The 17,643-nt window shown below is 52.7% G+C and overlaps 1 protein-coding gene across 6 annotated transcripts; it reads left to right on the top strand.

Moving 5' to 3' along the window:
• Window positions 1–2,127: 2,127 nt before the first annotated feature.
• Window positions 2,128–7,477, top strand: FIGNL1 (fidgetin like 1). Of its 6 annotated transcripts, none has more exons than XM_045513007.2 (4): window positions 2,610–3,078; window positions 3,548–3,629; window positions 4,144–4,271; window positions 4,831–7,477. In XM_045513007.2, the coding sequence occupies exon 4, from the start codon at window positions 4,841–4,843 to the stop codon at window positions 6,875–6,877; it is 2,037 nt and encodes a 678-aa protein (XP_045368963.1). In that variant the 5' UTR covers window positions 2,610–3,078; window positions 3,548–3,629; window positions 4,144–4,271; window positions 4,831–4,840; the 3' UTR covers window positions 6,878–7,477. The 6 variants fall into 6 exon arrangements, with proteins under 6 accessions (XP_074214702.1, XP_045368963.1, XP_074214701.1 ...); XM_074358600.1 differs by having other exon boundaries at window positions 2,610–3,119; XM_045513006.2 differs by lacking the exon at window positions 2,610–3,078 and adding an exon at window positions 3,204–3,448.
• Window positions 7,478–17,643: the final 10,166 nt, after the last annotated feature.

The following is a 17,643-nucleotide window of genomic DNA, read 5'->3' as shown; positions in this document are numbered from 1 at the left end:
CACTTCACTCACTCTGGGTCCAGACACCTCTTACTTCTCTGACAGAGGCAGGAATTCATCCCCCAGACCCCCGATCCTCATTCTGCCTGCTTCCGTAACCCTGAGTTAAGGAGCTGAAAGGCTTGGGATCCGTCAGGATCCAGGCACACTCAGGAGTCGCACCCAGAAAAACCTGTCTGTCTCCGCATCTCCTCAGCCCCATCCACCTCCCTGGACCTACACACCTCTTTTAAAATTAACTCTCCTGGCAGACAGCGGTGCACATTATTTAGAGCCGCGTTCTCCCTGTGCTGAAAAACAGATGACATCACCGAAGTGTGTCCGAGACCACGTTGATAATATTCATGAATATGGAAATGAGCAGCCAGCTCCCAGAATCCCTCGCACCAAGCACCCGCATTCTGTGTGCTGGAGGTGCAAAACCTCTTCTCTCGCAGGTTCAAAAAATTCTACCCAGGGGAAGAAAAAACTCAGCCTGTGGTCTGAGACGGAAAGTTTAAAAGATCTGCATAACGCAAGCACTAAATGCTTTTATATTCAAGGCACAAAAGTGAAGGGGCAACACTGGTGTGACCTGTTAGGAAAATCTTAACACTGGCAACCATAAATGTAATTCAGTATTTGAACAATACTCTCAGGCGGCTGAGACAGCGGTTTATGTGAATTCTCCAAAATGCTCTCGCTAAAATTCTGGAGATGAAAATCACCAAAAATTGTTAATTACCTAAATACTATTTATATGGTGATTTCTAAGTCTGCAAGGAAAAAAGGAGTTGGCCTTGAGATAACGGTTTTCCTTTTCATTTTATTTTATCTTTATGCTATATGGCATATTTTGGGTAATTATAATAATTAGTAAATTTGTCAGTAAATTATGAACAATTAGAATTAAAAAGTCTTTTATTACTATCTAAGACAAGAGATGGATTGTGACTTCTCGTCTTCATTGTAACTCTTGTCTATTTTAAAATGTGTTGTTCAAACAATCGTTTTTATTATTATCTTTTTAATCTTAAAAGAAACGTCTTTAAAAATGTTTTGCCCCACATTTCTTTGGGTCTGTGTTTCAAAGGCACGTGCTGTTAGATGCGGCTGGACAGTCATTTTTCCATCCCCTGTGCCAGACACTCACTTTCTCAGGAAGAGGTAACCATAGGACCCAGGAAGCCAAGGAGAGTTAAGAGGAAGGCTCCCGAGGCTTTCTGAGAAATTGCTTCTTCCTTTTTCCGAGAGGGAAGTATTGAGAGGGAAAGGTTTTTCCCTAGTTTGGCCCCTGTGCTTGCTTTGAATAGGGTTCTGTGAGGCTGGTTCCTTGGATTGTGGGGTTCGCATTAGGACAAGGAGGCGACAGCCTGGGGAGGAGATGCAATGCAGAATGAGAAGATGGAGAGGGGGTCCTTCCTGACATCCTGGGGTCGGGCCACCAGACCTGAAGCTGCCCACCTCCACACCAGCGGTGACATCAGCCTGCCTCATGGTGGCTGTCAGTGGCTACTCGGTTACTTGGTCTGAAAACGCAATCTGCTACACCCCTCCAAGAATAGTTCTGTCCTCCGAAGCCCTGCCCCAGACCAAGCCCCAGGTCCTCCCGGACTCGGCCCTAGACAGCGCAGGACGGGCAGAGGGGCGTGCATGCGGGCCAGGGGCGTGCCTGCGGGCCCAGGGGTGTGCATGCGGCGACAGGGGTGTGCACGCGGGCCACGAGTGTGGATGCGGGGACATGGGTGTGCACCAGGGCCAAGTCTGTGCACGCGGGCCCAGGGATGTATTTGCGGGCCAGGTGTATGCAATGCGGGGCCAGGGGTGTGCGTGCGGGCCAGGGGCGTGCATGCAGGGACAGGGGTGTGCACCAGGGCCAAGTCTGTGCACGCGGGCCCAGGGGCGTGCATGCGGGGACAGGGGTGTGCACGCGGGCCAGGGCGCGTCTGAGCGGCCGGACTCAGCATTCGGGCAGCGCAGGAATTCCAGTGCCTGAGTCCGCCTTAAGCCGCGTGTTCGTGAGCGACCTTCCCCAAGGAGCGCGGGCCCGCGGGGTGTGGCCTGGGCGGTGCTCCCGCCCCCAGCCCCGCCCCTGGCGCGCACGCACGCCCCGCCTCACGCTCTCTCTCGCGCGCGCGCACGCACGGCGCGGGCCCGAGCCCGTCCCGGCGCGCAGGCGCACTAGGGGCCCCGCGCTTTTCAGAAGCAGCAGGTCAGAGGGGAGGGAGAGCGGGCGGGGTGGAGGGCCGGAGGCGGGGGCTGGGGGCGCGGAGGGGCCGGGGTGTGTCCCCGCGGTGCCCCCGCCGTGCGGAGGCCGGCCTGAGCGGCGGGGGCGTCCGGGCGGGCGGCCTCTCCTTCCCTCAGCCCCTCGGGGGCGGCGGGGGCGGCACCGCCGCGGAGGGCGGGGGCTCGGGGGCCGGACACTGGGAGCCACGCGGCGCGGGGACCCGGGGGAGGTCGCCGGGGGCCGGGACAGGGGGAAGGGTCTCCAGGGGCGGGGGACACAGGGAGCCACCCGGCGCGGGGACCCGGGGGAGGTCGCCGGGGGCGGGGGACACGGGGAGCCTCCCGGCGAGGGGACCGGGGGGAGGTCGCCGGGGACCGGGGACACGGAGCCACCCGGCGCGGGGACCCGGGGGAGGTCGCCGGGGGCCGGGGACACAGGGAGCCACCCGGCGCGGGGACCCGGGGAAGGACGCCGGGGGCGGGGACACGGGGAAGGGATTCCGGGGGCGGGGGACACGGGGAGCCTCCCGGCGAGGGGACCCGGGGGAGGACGCCGGGGGAGGCCGGACCCGGGCGGGTGTGTCCGGGAACCGGCGAATGCGACCCGCGGCCCTGCCGCGTCTTGGTGGCTCGCATCCCCGGGGGCACCTGTTCCGCATGCGGGGAGCACGTACACGTGACGGGGACACCCCTCCTGGGGGGAGCTGGGGCTTTTTGTACGAATGTCACGTTCTTGCAGTACGCAGGGGGAAAGCTCAGAAGGCCACCACCCGTCAGTGCTGGGTAGCCGTGACCTTTAGCTCTCGGATACGCCATAGAGACGAAAGGGACGTGGGGAGGTCGTGTCAAGGGCCGCGGCGGTGTCACTCACTGGTCAGTGCCGGCCCTGCGGTTGTCCGGCTGTCCGCGTCTGTGTATGTTGGTTGAATGGTTGGGTTGGAAGGAAGAAGGGAGACTTGGGAGGGGAGGGTGGAAGATGAGGGTGAGAGTGGGAGGGGAAGAGGAGGGTACCTGGGGGCCGAATCTCAGAATTACAGATGGTAAAATGGGATGAAGCCGTGGAGAGGAAGACGTTCACACTAGTGTGAAACTTGGGGATAAGTGGCTTCCAGGTCACCCCTCTCTCAGTGTCTCGTTTCCAGTATTGCATAAAAAGAGGGTAAAGGGAGTTAAAATAGTGGCAAGACGGATGAAGCCTGTGTCAGGAGGCGTTCGCTCTAGTTGACTTCATATCTTTAAGCAGGTTAGAATTTCGCTGGGTCTCGAGTTTATTTATTTACTTTTTAAAAAATGTTACAAAGATTGATGAACGCCTTCTTACCACGGGGCCGGTTCTTTGTAGAGAATTCTGGGAGAAACAAAGCTGTTTTAACCTGTGGCTCCTGCACCAAAAGAACCTGCTGGTTGTTCAGCTTTATTTGCAGGTAATTTGGAAGGCAAATTTTAAAATGCGTGAGTTCTTGGTACTTACATTACTGTGGTACTCCTAGGACGTGTCAGAGGATTGGCACGTACATCCTGCGTGGCCCGCAACATGACACGTCCATCTGTAGTTCTGTTAAAGTACCTTTAAGTTACTGTAAGGAGGCTTACAAAATAACGCGAGAGAAGACATCTTACATTAGAAGCACTTCACTCGCAGACTTGTTCTCAAATTTCATTCATCGTGACAGCTTGGTTTTCTGATGCTTTGCGCGAAATCGGGTAATTATTAGAGGTTCTGAGGTGTCGTGTTTTCAGTGCTCATTTGCAAATCCTTAAAAATTTTTTTTTTTTTGGAAGAAATATCCATGAGTTTATTTTACCTCCAGAAAACAAGAAGACACCCAGAGCTTCATGCTGGTTACTAATAACTGTACTCCCTACAGAGTTCAGCTACCTCCAGGTCCTTATCTTCTGCCATTAACTCTTTTTTTTTTTTTCCTTAAAAATACTCAGCGTGTGATACTAGTTTGCACTTGTGATCCGCCAGCTGCCAGGTGCATTTTGTGACGTGCACGCTGCCTGGCGTGAAACCACCCGTGTGCGAGTTCTGGCTCCATTGCCAGCTGGCTGTGTGACCTCAGGTAAGTCTCTGACCTCTCTGAGCCTCACTTTCTACATTTGTGCAGTAGAGGTGATAGCAGAAGCTTTTAAGTATTTTCAAATCCATCACTTGGCTTGATTCTCACGGTGATTTCTTCCCATTTTACAGATGAAACAGAAGGCGCAGCCACAGTAAGAGGCTTGCGTGAGAGCGTTCTTAGTTTTTCTTAGAGACCAGGCTTAAAGCCCGGGCTGGGCTTGGTTTGTTTTGCTTTGTTCCCCGTGTTGTTCTTCTGTATTGCCTTCCTTTGCTGATTGATTTTCAGTTTTTTTCCGTCTACACCTTACGAATGTTTCCCCCTGTTCCCGGAGGAAATTATTATAAAAGTAAAACAAAGCATTATTAAGTGTAGTGTTTGATCTTTTGTATCTTGAGTGCTTGCCCCGGTAAGTGGCCTTTCCTTACGGATGGACCTTGTAAATGAAAAGTCCAGGGTGCCTTCCTTCAGATGAGCAGAGATTTTAAAAGTAGGTTCAGGGCGTCGTGTCTTTGTTTCCTTCTTGCCACGGACTCTTTTTCATTTTTGTCCTCTGCTGCAGGAGCGCTAAGATGCAGGCCCCCTGCTCCAGGTCCGTACACCTGGGCGAGTGGCAGAAGAATTACTTTGCAGTTGCGTCTGGCACGTGCACGGCAGGGCAGAAGGCGGACGCCTACCGGGCACAAATACTGCGCATCCAGTACGCGCGGGCCGCCTCTGAGCTCTCCCCGGTCTGTGCTGCCCGCCTGTTCAAAAAGTATGCGGAGAAATACTCCAGCGTTATGGATTCTGACAACGCTGAAACCGGCTTGAACAACTACGCAGAAGACATTTTAGCTCAAGCGAGATCTCAGCAAAGCGACAGTGACAAGTGGAAGTCTGGGTTGTCGGTAAGTCACGTGTTCAGGATGCAGAAGGTGCAGGAGATGATGCAGGCGGGCAGGCGGCTCCGAGACTCTGAGCTGGCACCTGCTGATGCGTCCGCGGTAATCCACAAAGCGGCCGCCGTGTCCGACGTGGCTCAGTTTGGTGTTTGTGGTGGTTCTGCGGACAGTGACCCGCGCACTGACTCAGCCCGTGGGACAGCTAGGACCCAGGACATCCCCGAGAGCAGTGCTTCTCTGAAGGGCCCCCAGAGTGTCCAGCCACCGCCGGTCACTGACACCCCTAAGATGAGTCCTGCGGTCTCAGTGCCTTTTGGCGAATCGGTCACTGCAAAATCTTACGCCAAACCATTATTCGCAAGTGTCCGAAAGGAAGATGACTCCTCTCCGAAAGGCGCCGGAGGACTAAACGTGTTCTCCTCGGATCAGTCCCGCTTCCCTCTCGCCTGTGAAGGTCCGCGGGAAGGGACCAGCGCGCCTTATGGCTCTGGCACCACCGATGCACATTCCGCCCCCGCACTGAGGACCGCTTTCGGTAAAACAGACGATGACAGCCCGAGAGAGGAGAGCGGCCTGCCTGCCTTTAGAACTGCGAGAGAACAGCTGTGGGCGGAGCAGCGGAGGCAGCAGCGCGCGGCCCAGCGCGCGCCAGGCTGCTCGCACGGCGGGGTCAAAAAGTCCCTGGGCGCCGGTCGGTCCCGGGGCATCTTTGGGAAGTTCGTCCCGCCAGTACCTAAGCAGGACGGGGGCGAGCAGAGCGGCGGGGTGCCGGGCCGGCCTCGGGGCGCAGGGCGTGCGGAAGCAGCGCATCCCGTGGACGAGCGTCTCAAGAACTTGGAGCCCAAGATGATCGAGCTCATCATGAGCGAGGTCATGGACCAGGGCCCTCCCGTGAGCTGGGACGACATCGCGGGCCTGGAGTTCGCCAAAGCCACGATCAGGGAGGTGGTCGTGTGGCCCATGGTGCGGCCAGACATCTTCACCGGCCTTCGGGGCCCCCCGAAGGGAATTCTGCTCTTCGGGCCCCCCGGGACGGGCAAGACTCTCATCGGCAAGTGCATCGCGAGTCAGTCTGGGGCCACGTTCTTCTGCATCTCCGCGTCCTCCTTGACGTCCAAGTGGGTGGGGGAGGGGGAGAAGATGGTGCGGGCGCTGTTCGCCGTTGCCAGGTGCCAGCAGCCCGCGGTCATATTTATCGACGAGATCGACTCCCTGCTGTCCCAGCGGGGCGACGGCGAGCACGAGTCTTCCCGGAGGATCAAGACCGAGTTTCTCGTTCAGCTGGACGGGGCGGCCACGTCCGCCGAAGACCGCGTCCTGGTGGTGGGGGCCACCAACCGGCCGCAGGAGATCGACGAGGCCGCGCGGAGGAGGCTGGCGAAGCGGCTGTACATCCCGCTCCCCGAGGCCCCGGCCAGGGAGCAGATCGTGACCAGCCTGATGTCCCGGGAGCGGTGCCAGCTCAGCGCGGAGGAGGTCCAGCGGGTCGTGCAGCGGTCCCAGGGCTTCTCGGGCGCCGACATGACCCAGCTGTGCCGAGAGGCGTCCCTCGGGCCCATTCGCAGCCTGCAGGCCGCTGACATTGCCACGGTGACCCCGGACCAGGTTCGGCCGATCGCTTACAGTGACTTTGAAAACGCTTTTAGAACCGTGCGGCCGAGCGTGTCGCCCAAGGATCTGGAGCTTTACGAGGACTGGAACCGAACTTTTGGTTGTGGGCAATAAATGGAGCCCCGGGAACGGGAACTGTGCAGCCAGTCCTTCCCAGGTGTCAGCGTAGGAAACTGGGCGTTTATTCAGTGGACTTTCCATGTGTGTCCCGAGCTCTGTGCCTCAGACCTAACTGAGTGACCGTGGGTCAGGTGTCACAGCTCAGGGACCTGGCCCGTGTTATCGGAAGCGCGGTCTTTCTTCCTGGTGTGTAAGGTACGACCTGATGTGTGAGTCACACGTACTGGGAGCCGACCTGCTCGGTCGAGCTGCCCAGAGGTCTTTTTGAGATGTGTGCCGTGGTGAACAGTGTGCTCGGAGAGAAACTTAAAAAATGCTTTGACCTGTATGCGAGGTGTACCTGATCTGTGTCCATGTCCTGTTGAGGAAAGTTTCTCCTGAGGACCAGGTCACTCCGTGTGTTTACATCCGAGACAGCACTGTTTACGTTGTTCAGTACATCTCGCAGCCCCAGCCAAAGCTGAAGCTGCAAGGTGGAGAAACGCTGCATTTTTCCAGCGCATCAGTGATGTTTAAAATGAAAATTTCACTCGACACTACCTCATGGCCTGTCGTGTTGGTGTTTTTTCAAAAATAAAAGTTCTCAGATTTGTATAGTGGACTGCTTTGTTTTCTAAACAATAGATGTTCTGTGTAGAAATGTTAGAAAATGGAGGCGAATATAAAGAAAAGGAAAACCACGGGTACCCAGCGCTCTGAGGACCACGCTGTTCACCTCTCAGTGCCGTCTGCCACGTGCCCCGCACGGCAGTGGGAGTGTAGCGTGCATTCTCTTGTCAGTCTTTCCCTTTAGACTTACATGAGCATCATTCCTCGTGTTTACACAATCCTGCCACGTCCTCCCTTGCAGGACGGCCTCGGCTTCCAGCGTATGGATGGCCTGTAACCTGGTCAGCCCTCTGTTACAGGGCATTCGGGCCAGGTCATTGTTTAGTTTATTATAAAGAATGTTGAAGCCTTAGTGATTTAAAATATATATATATATATATATATATATATATATATATATTCATTTCTTGAGTAAAATTCTTGGTTTAAAGACTTGTAAGTCTTTTGGCACGTGTTCTGAATCATCCCCTGGAGCCGTGCTGCCTGTGCAGAATTCCCGTCCACACAGACTGTGTGACCTGCCCCCTGTCGGCTGCTCCTGGATTCCGTCCACCTGCCAGTCGGACATCAGGCGGTTTTCTGTATTCATTAAAAAAACGTGTCAGGTGCCTGACGGCGTTCCAGGTGCCGCGGACAACACGGACAAAAATCCTTGGTCTCGCAGAGGTGGCGTTCAAGTTCTGATGTGTTAACAAATGCAACTTATTAAGACATGGAATTGAAAACAGAGTCGGTGAATTGAGACAATTTTCATCTTTATTCTTGGTCTGCCTTCTATTTTTAGGCTCTTGTAAAAGCCTTGTTTTTCTAGCTTTCAGTTTCTCTGTTTGAACTGTGGAGCGGTCTTTGACTAGAATTTGAGTGTTAAACTTCCTGTCTTAGTGTTTTGTGGCACCTTTTAAAATCTGAAAGCGTCTCGCCATTTTCACGACCAGCTCTGTCCTTGTCCCCGTCGGTGTGAGCGACCTGGGATTTCCAGGTGTCGATGTCAAGGAGTTCTCTGCAATCTCTTCCCTGGTGTTAATTATTAATTCTTACAGGTCACTCCCGCCCCCTTGGACCTCACAGTGAACGTAGCTGTTAGGATTTATCAGTGGTTACCTGGTAGCTGCAAGTCTTTGGTTTACATGTGCAGCTTGGTTTATTATTTCCTCTGTGTTTTTTTTCTCAACAGCGAGTTCTCCGGGGCCCCTTCCCTCTGCGGAACTCCTTTCTGCCAGGTTTTGTCCACGAGAAAGAACCTGGGTGGCTCTGCTCACTGTGGATTAGGTCGTGCAAATGGGCAGCGGCTCCCCGCAGGGACACCAGGCCGGAAAGGGACGCTCAAGTCGGGTCTTGCGAAGCACCGGGGAGTCACTTGCCGTGTATTTGCACGTTACCCCGCACAGAGGCATCCTTTTCTTCAGCCTTTTGTGATGTGCAGTGTGTTTCTGAGGCATTTGGGTAGAAAGTTCCCTGAAGCCTCGACTTTTTCCCCATCTCCACATCATGAATATATTCTCTTGATGGAATGTGGCAACCCTGGTCGGAATTCTTTCCTCCCGGTTGCTGTGTTTGCACTGTGTTGTTTCAGAGAAGCCGCTGTTTTACAGGTGTAAACGTTACCCGTTTTTAATACCATTGAAAGATACATTTCCTTTATGGAAATACACACGCACATTTTCCCACCACGTGCTTAAAAATGTTGATAGGAGTACAGTGATTTTTAAAAAAATTTTTTTAGTATCAGGGCTTTTTAAATGTTTTTGTTATCCATCCGACTATGATTCTTTTGATGTGTATTCTTTGGGAGATTCTGTTCCAATTTATGGACTTCTCTGCCATTCTTTTGAAATTCTTCTTCCTTGTCTCAATTCCAAACTGTTTATCAGGTCTGCCTGTGCACCGGCAGGTTGATACGGTGGCATCAGTCAGAGGGCACGGACTTTGGGACCAAAGTCTGTCAGTTACCAGCTGTGACTGTGGACTTAACCTGCCCAGGCTCCGCTAACAGAATGCGAATGGGCTGCACCTGTCTTGTCGGAGGCCGAGGGTTGCACAGTAAGATGCAGGTTTCGGAAGCCTTGCCCCCGACTGCCCTGCGCAGTGCGTCTGGGTCCTGCCTTCGCTGCTTCGGAGGACCGCCGTCTCTCAGCTGTCTCGTGTGGCGTCTCGTCTGATTCTCCTTAACGCTTGAGACATTTGTATCTTGTCGATTATATGCCACCTACGTTGGTCCTTAGTTTCATGGGGAAAATCCAGTCCAAAGGGAAGGACCTCCGTGCTTTTCCCTCTCCTTCTAGACTTCAGCGCATTTCCGTGCACCCCTGATGCTTGTTTTCCACTGCCTCATCCTGAGTGTCACTTACTGGTCTCCCTCGTTACTGCCCAGTGTTTCTAAGGGACATTTAAACCCACCTCCAGAGACCCGACTTCAAGAGAAGATTCTGTCCGGTTCTGCAGCTGAAGGGCAGGTCAGAAAAGGAGACCTCTTAACTTTCTTCCCAGGTCTCTGCGTTTTGACCTCAAGTCTGGCGTTGGCGAGGGAGCCAGGTGGAGCAGCTGTGTAATTCAGGTGAACGGGCGGGGTCTTAGGGGAACAGATTTTGTAGGTCGTTATTTTTAACGCTTGTCCTTAAGTAAGACTTCGACTTTTTCCAACACACAGGTCCCAGCAGAGAGAGCGCTGAAGGGGCCTTAGAGAACCGTCAGTGACCTTGGTCCTGAACAGCTTGTTCACGTGGCCTGAGGTCTGTTTTCTTAGCCAGGAAAGTAAGCATGCTGCATGAACGTACTGGCACACCCAGACCTGCAGTTCCTTTATCAATTACCAAATATGCATCTATCAACTTGACAGATGCTTACGGAGGACCAGGTTCTGGGCGCTATTCTAGGTACAAAAAAAAAAATGTAGTTACTCAAGTGTTCTCTGTTTAAGAATTACTAATTTGGTTCATCGTAGGAACTGGGACAACATGAAGAGATTGCTCAGGGAGTTAAGTCAGTACAGTGTGCCGCTGAATATACAAATCTTAAAAAAGGGGAAATTAAGTCCACGTAAGGTGGCATTTTCGGTGGCACACGTGGCTGAGGACACCCTGGGCCCTCGGTGCTTTGCCTCAGGGGATCTCGGGGGGTCTCGGCCGCTGGCAGGGCCTTCCGGCTGGGGAAGTCCAGGTCCATTTCTGCTCAGAATGGTCGAGGTGGTTCTGGTCCCTGGGACACCAGCAGAGCGGGCCCTCCCATAGCAGAGGGATCCGTGCAGCCAGGAGCGTTGTTGGCAGAGCACAGAGCAGAACCCTGCCCCCTCCCCGCCCCCCCGCACTGGGGTCCTGGACGTCCGGGCGGTGGCTCTCATGGCCTGTGTGGCAGGCACGCCGTCCCAGAAAGGCCACATCTGCCACTGGTCCACTGTTTGGCATCAGAGTTGCTCCTGAGATGCCTCTGGGACACGTGAGACCAGCTCCCTCCCCTCCCAGAACGAAATACCAGTTCAATAAGAAAAGGCACAGGATGGAGGCCCCCAGCCATGCATTACATCTCCCACCTACACGTGCAAAGCCCTCGCTGAAGTGAAGGGGTAAAATCTAGTGAGGCCTGACCCATCCTAACGTTGGAACTAGGGACAATGCCATTTTCCAACATGGGATCCCTCACCGTGGTTCCGAGTTACATTCTTCTGTTAATTAGTGATACTGAGCATCTTTTTATGAGCCTGTTGGCCAGCTGGATGTGTTTCTTTGGAGAAAATTTTAAATAAGGTGTCGGAAAAAAAGGTCACACATCGCAGGCTCACGACAGATGCGAGGAACTCCATGATTGATAAACAAATCCTCATTCATTACATAGAAAGGCGAAGTCCATGACACCGACTTTTATAAAATGAAACAGGAACAGTGACAATAATGGGATGGAGAGACACAGGCAGGGGAGCGCACCTTCCAGCAGGACCAACGCCCTCATCCCAGCGACAGAGGAGTCAGTGCGCAGAGCGATTAGCTTGGCGGGGGGAAGTGTTTGACGTGATTAGAGCCGACCGCCTCTTGGGCCATTCACGCACTTTCAGACACGGAGCCGGCAGCCTCAAAGTGAAAAACTAACAGCTAAGAATTCTTAAAGCACCAGCAGAAGTGTGAAAATGTCCGCAGGGCCCAGTGCTGGGCAAGGGTGGGCGGGCAGGGCGCCGCGCACCCCGGGGACGGTGGCGGGGGACGCAGGGAAGTCCAGCCTATCCGACGGCAGCTCGGTCACGTCTCCCAATGACTCCTCTTCTAGGCTTCCGTGCGGCGTCCGTAAGTTCGCTGCAATGTTTTGGCAGGTGGAGACACAGCCCAGACGTCCAGCCGGGGGGCATCACGGATTCTCCTCCGTGGGTTCCTGCCGGCGGGTCCTCAGAGCCAGGAGGCAGCGGGACTTACGTGATGCGGACAGGGTGTCCGGCTCTGTCGCACAGGGGTCCGTGTGTCCGGGTGTCAGGAAAGGAGGCAGAGCGGCTCCAGAAGGACGGGCAGAACCAGCAAAGAGCACTCACCTCTCTGGGGTAGAGTCGGGGGACAGCGGGGAATTTCCCCATCTGTCGACAACAATGTGCTCTTTTTGTAATTAAAAAAAAAAAACAAAACGCAAACGATGTAGTATTTTCAAGGTATTGAACATAGCATTGTTCAATAACGTTTTTTTTTTTTTAATTAAAAGAACCATTAAGTTTATCAGCAAGTAAAATAAGAGGCAAGGGGTGAGAACTGAAAAGCCCTGTTCAAATTCTCTTGAGAAAACATTGTGCGTTGCGTACGGCAACGGGGACGAGACGATGATGATCCGGCAGTAAATAAATCTTCAAAACACGGGTTGAAAGTCCCCACATTTTGCCCACATTTAAGGCTGTTTTTATAAGTAAACCTCTCAGAGTCAGAATCCGTAGCGCACAGTCATTCGTCCGACTCCAAACGGGCAAACTCTATCAAAATCGCCTTCAGAAGTCGCTGTGACACAAATGCAGATTTCACCTGCATTTTAAGAAACTGTTCAGAAACCCACTTTATAAAAAAGAACGTTTGCTCAGACAACGTACATGCATAGCATTAGCGCTGCGACCACGGAAGTGGGTGCGTCCCATTTTGCCAGAGTTTGGGGTGCAGATAATGAAGGCCCTCACACGCCTCTGACCCGTGAAACACTGTCACCCGAATGTGCAATGAGATTCTGGGGGCGTAATGTCACAAAACAGAGAAAATTGCTGCGAAACCAGGGCCTGATTGCAATTTAAGGGAAATGGTGCAGATAAATCTACTTTAATGGATAAGCTTAGTAGATTCAAAATAAATACGTCCATCCTTCGTTATTTGCTCGTTCCAGCCGGTCTGAATGAGAGCGGAAAATGCACACGGCAGCCGGCCTACCATTGTTCACGAAGAAATGGAAAAGAACGTGCTTTTCCTGAGCCACTTCAGTGCCTGGGGAAAACTTGGTCCTACTGTGTCATTAACTTCAGGGGCTCCTGCTGACTGACTTCCACTGCACCCTCCTTTGTGCCCCTCCTGTGTGCCAGACACTCCGCAGGCTCAGCTCTGAATGGAGTTCATGGGTAAATCTCCTTTCATCAAGTGGTCAGTGTTTTCATTCAGCAAAAACCAGGTCAGCGAGATGGGACAGAGGGGTGTGCCTGTCACCTTCGCCAGACCAAAGGGCGGTTTCAGCGAGCCCAAATGTCCTCAAAAGGCTGTGATAGCTTCCAGGTTGGGAAGCCTTGGTTTACTGAGCAGCGTCAGTAAGTAACGAGCAAAGCTTGTCTTTCTTGAGGCTGCACGACAGATAGATGACGAAATTAACCTTCTAGGACTCGAGAAGTCTCCTGAGATTGTACCCAAGGGGAGGGATCAATTCATAGATGTCTGTCCTAAGAAACGGGAAACGCACACAGTACATTCTTTATTGTATTACATCATGCAATTTACACAAACACAACACACACTTTCCTGATGTCCCTGAGGAAATACGACCTTTGTAAAAAGCAAGGAAGCAAGTTCCCCGATGAAGCCTGGATACACGATGTTACCCGCTTAAGATAAATGAGCCCCTCTGTTTAGCCATCAGCTTGAAACAGGAGAAAAAAGGTGAAGCAGGCAAAGCTGAATTTTGCATGAGGGAAAAAAAAAAACAAAAACCCGACACATTTTCTGAGGAAACGGCAAAATTATGTACTGGTCCAGGGTCAGTCAGTCAAACAAAACAGAAACTGGGTCTTTCAAGCATAAAACTTGAGAAACGTTAAATTTAAGAATCTTTGCTTTCCGTGTCTCTTCTTAATGTTCTGTGTGGGTTTTCGTAAGAATAATGTCTCCTCCTTTAAAGCGCACGGTAGGAGTAAAGGGGAAATGCATGTTTGGAAATAGCAGAGCTGTGCTCAGTATATATTAAACCCTTTTTTCTTTTCCTCCTTCCACTTTCCCTTATTTTTTTCCCTGCTCTTTGTAGTTCTTCCAAGTATTAGTTGAGGTTTTCTGATTGGTATTTGGAGACATAAGAAGGAGTTTTAATGACTTTTTAAAAGGAACAACTCCAACTGAGAAATTCTACCTTGGCAAATACTTCATCTTGAGACTAGAGTTAAAGTTTTCCTTCTGGGTCATTGTAACAAGTTCCCCACCTGGAATTCCTATCCCAGATTCTCCCACCTCTGACCATTAGAGCAAGCTTAATTTTTAGGAACATTTTAATGCATATAAAAATTGAGTAGTTAGCCTGCTTACTGACGAAAATTCTAAAAGTACAGAGTGTAAGGGGGAAAAACAAAATGCACACAGTTCCACAACCCAGAATGTTTTAGTCTCTCCATAACACACATAGTATAATAAATTTTTATATATTCAGAATTATAGTGCAGATGCAATTATCATTTAACCTAACAGTATACTGTAATGGGAATTCAGCATTCCTACAACCTCTTCAGGGTTGCGTAGTATTCCACTGAATGGATGTGTCAAGCTTTACTCAACCAAGCCCTGATGCTGGCCTATTGTAGAGGACAAGAAAATTGAGAAAATTCTTACCAGAACAGCAGAGAATATATGGGCTTAAGAGAAATAAGAGGCTGACAACCCTGACAATGTAACTGCAAACTAGCCCGAAACTGGCCCTGTCCTGTTTCTAACGAGATACTGGGTTGTTTTCCAGAGCCAGCAGAACAAAACCGCAAGTCATGCAGCCAAAGCATGCACAGAGAGAGAATTCTGACCTCAAATAATATCTAAAACCAGTTTCTCCCCCACCACGGGACATGACCTTTCAGAAGGAAAGGGTCCGCTGTCCGGGAGACCCAGTGCTGAAGCCCCTTTACCACACTTTACCATAAATGGCCACGTTACAAAGCCCTGTGATGGAAAACTGCCGGGTCGGCCCGCTGTCCCCTTCCTGGGAGTCAGGGGGTGGGGCTGAAAGTTCCAATCCTCTAGTCACGTGGTTGGTCCTCTTGGGCTGGGATCCAAAAGTCAACTTCCCCGCAGTGTTTTCAGGAACTGATCCCAGGGCGCTCTCTGCCCAGGAAATGTCAAGGATCTGGGGAGCTGTGAGCCAGAAACTGGATGAAGGCTAAACACAGCAGAAATCCACACGGTCGTTCATCTGAATGACCAGGCGTGCCCATTTCTGACACATCACAGTATCGCACCACCCACACCAACCAACCTGGCTCGCTAGCCCCGACCTGCCCTTACTCTCCCCGCAGAGCTGCCTTCCCACAGACTGCCGACCCCCTGGGGAGGCCGGGTCCCTTTCTTTGGTCTTGTCCCTTCTATTTAAATTTATCTTCCTTTGTCCAGAGGGTTCAACAGCTTCGAAGCAGAGCTGTTTCCTGCAGGAGCAAGGTTGGGGGGGGGTGATTTCTCTTCTTTCTGTGAGCACCCTCCAAGCCACGTCAAACTTGTAGCATTGCATGAACCTGTCTGCCTTTCTGCCTCTGGTCCTGTGGCCAGTTTATTTCGCAGACCCGGCCGCTAAACCTAAGGCAGCAGAGAACATTTTTTTCTCCCCTGTGGACGTCAGCGATCTCAGCTCCAGGGCCCCGGGAGCCAGGGGTGAAGGGTAAGAAGGATCACGCTCTGAGCCCCGAGACCCTTGCTCAGGCCAGGGCGAAGCTCCGCAGAGGTCAAGGGGGGACCCCAGGTCGGGGCGGAACAGGTGTGTCCATCCCGTGAGCATTCGAAGAGCTCTGGGCCAGAGTGAGGACCCCCTCTCTGGGTGGGGGAGGTCCCTGCTCGGGGCTAACAGAGTTTGAATCGCTTTCAGGAGGCATCATAGCCCAAAGGCAGATTTTAAGGGTGTGGAAAAGTCAAACCATAAGCTAATGACGCTGACAGCACGTTCGCCCTGTGTCCACCCTTAACTTGCTAAGTGGCCGGGGCAGTTTTCACTGCCCCGGGGCTCGGTTTGTCCCAGTCTCAGTGGGGGCGTGGGGCTGGGCGTGCAGAACCCGCGCTCCCCTCCCCTCCCCCTCCCCGCAGGTGCTGTGAGCCCCCCTCCCCCCAGGCGGCTGCGCGGCACCTGCCGAGCCTGCGGCCCGTCCCCACTAGGGGGCGCGCGTCCCCCAGCTTTCCCCCGGGCTCCCCCTCCCCGCACCCAGGGGCTGCCCAGGTCCCTAAGAGTTTGGATCCTCTTAAGGAATTCCAGCTCAAACGTTAGAGAACGTCCTGTCAATCTGCTCCGAGGCTCAGATTGTGAATTCCCTTACTTTTATATTTAAATAAAAAAATTTTATTAAAAAATTTCTTTTGGTTTATTTATTTTTTTTACTGAAGTGTGGTTTGCAATGTCGTGGCAATCTCTGGTGCACAGCACCAGGTCCCAGCCATGCATGTCCATACACAGATTCATTTTCATATTCTTTCTCATTATAGGTGACTACGAGACACTGAGTGTACTTCCCTGTGCTGCGCAGCAGGACCTTGTTGTTTATCTGTTTTATATACAATAGTGTGTTATCTGCAAAGCTTGAACTCCCAGCTTATCCCTTCCCACCCGGTTCCCCCCTGGTATCCATAAGTTTGTTCTCTACGTCTGGGAGTCTGTTTCTGTTTTGTAGATAAGTTCATTTGCGTTATTTTTTTAAGATTCCACATATAAGCGATCTCATATGGTATTTGTGTTTCTCTTTCTGGCTTTCTTCACTCAGAATGACATTCTCCGGGGACATCCGTGTTGCTGCAGATGGCATGATTTTATCCCTGTTAACGCTTGCTTCTGCGTACATGGAACGTGCCTTGGATCCCTTCTGAGGGAACCGATCTTTCCTGGGCCAACCAGACGCGTGAAACAGTGGAGACGCAGGGAGGCAGGTGGCCAGCTCCCCTCCAGCCTCCGATTTCGGTCACCTGTCGCCTCCCCTAAGTCCCACACACAGTGACACTCCGTCGTGAGCTGAGAACCACTCTCTTCACGTCCGTTATCTTCCCGAATCCTTCTGTCTCCTCCCAGAGCAAGCATTTCCCATCTCTGATGTTAGGAGGAGGCAGGTCAGACTGAGATGCTGCCTACGTGGGTCCCCCCAGCACTCGGGCATGGAGGCTGGGGTTAGTGGCTGCCTTTACTTCCCTCCTGTGCCCCCAGACGGTGACTGCTGTCGGTGCTGGGGCACAGAGAGTCGTGGATGTTCGGGGGGCTGCTGCTGGCTGACGTGGTCACAGGCCACGCCAAGCGGTCCCCGGATTTCGGGTGCCACCTTCCAGAGCCACATCCCGCCCAGCCCTGGGGTCCAGTGGGGTCCTTCAACTCCGCTGAAGGGAGAACCAGGTAATCTGAGGGGGCGCTTGTCTTCAAGCAGAGACACAACTGAGAGGTCAAACTCCAGGGCCCTGGGGAGCCCGGCCAGGGCCGGGGAGGAGGAGCGTGCGATGCAAATCCCGCCGGGAGGCCTGGATGGCCCGGCATGTGGATGTGGGGAAATCGGTTTCACAAGGAGCATTTCTCTAACTGCAAAGGAAATTAGGCAAGCAGTTTATTTAGGAGAAGCAGAAACAAGAGGAAAGAGATTTGCCTTTTTTTCCTCTTTTTCTCCTGAGAGGCGGATGATCCTGCAAGAATCTACCAGCAGGGCGTAACGACTCCTTCCCTATTTGCTGGAAATCCCACCCTCGGGGGCCCAGTTTCTGTTTTGCAGGTCGCTGCTGCCAGGAGGGGAC

The sequence above is a fragment of the Camelus bactrianus genome, chromosome 36 (assembly GCF_048773025.1).
Source record: "Camelus bactrianus isolate YW-2024 breed Bactrian camel chromosome 36, ASM4877302v1, whole genome shotgun sequence".
In the NCBI taxonomy this organism is placed as follows: domain Eukaryota; kingdom Metazoa; phylum Chordata; class Mammalia; order Artiodactyla; family Camelidae; genus Camelus; species Camelus bactrianus.
Note: the sequence above shows the minus strand (reverse complement) of the source record. Positions and strands in the feature narration are given on the sequence as shown.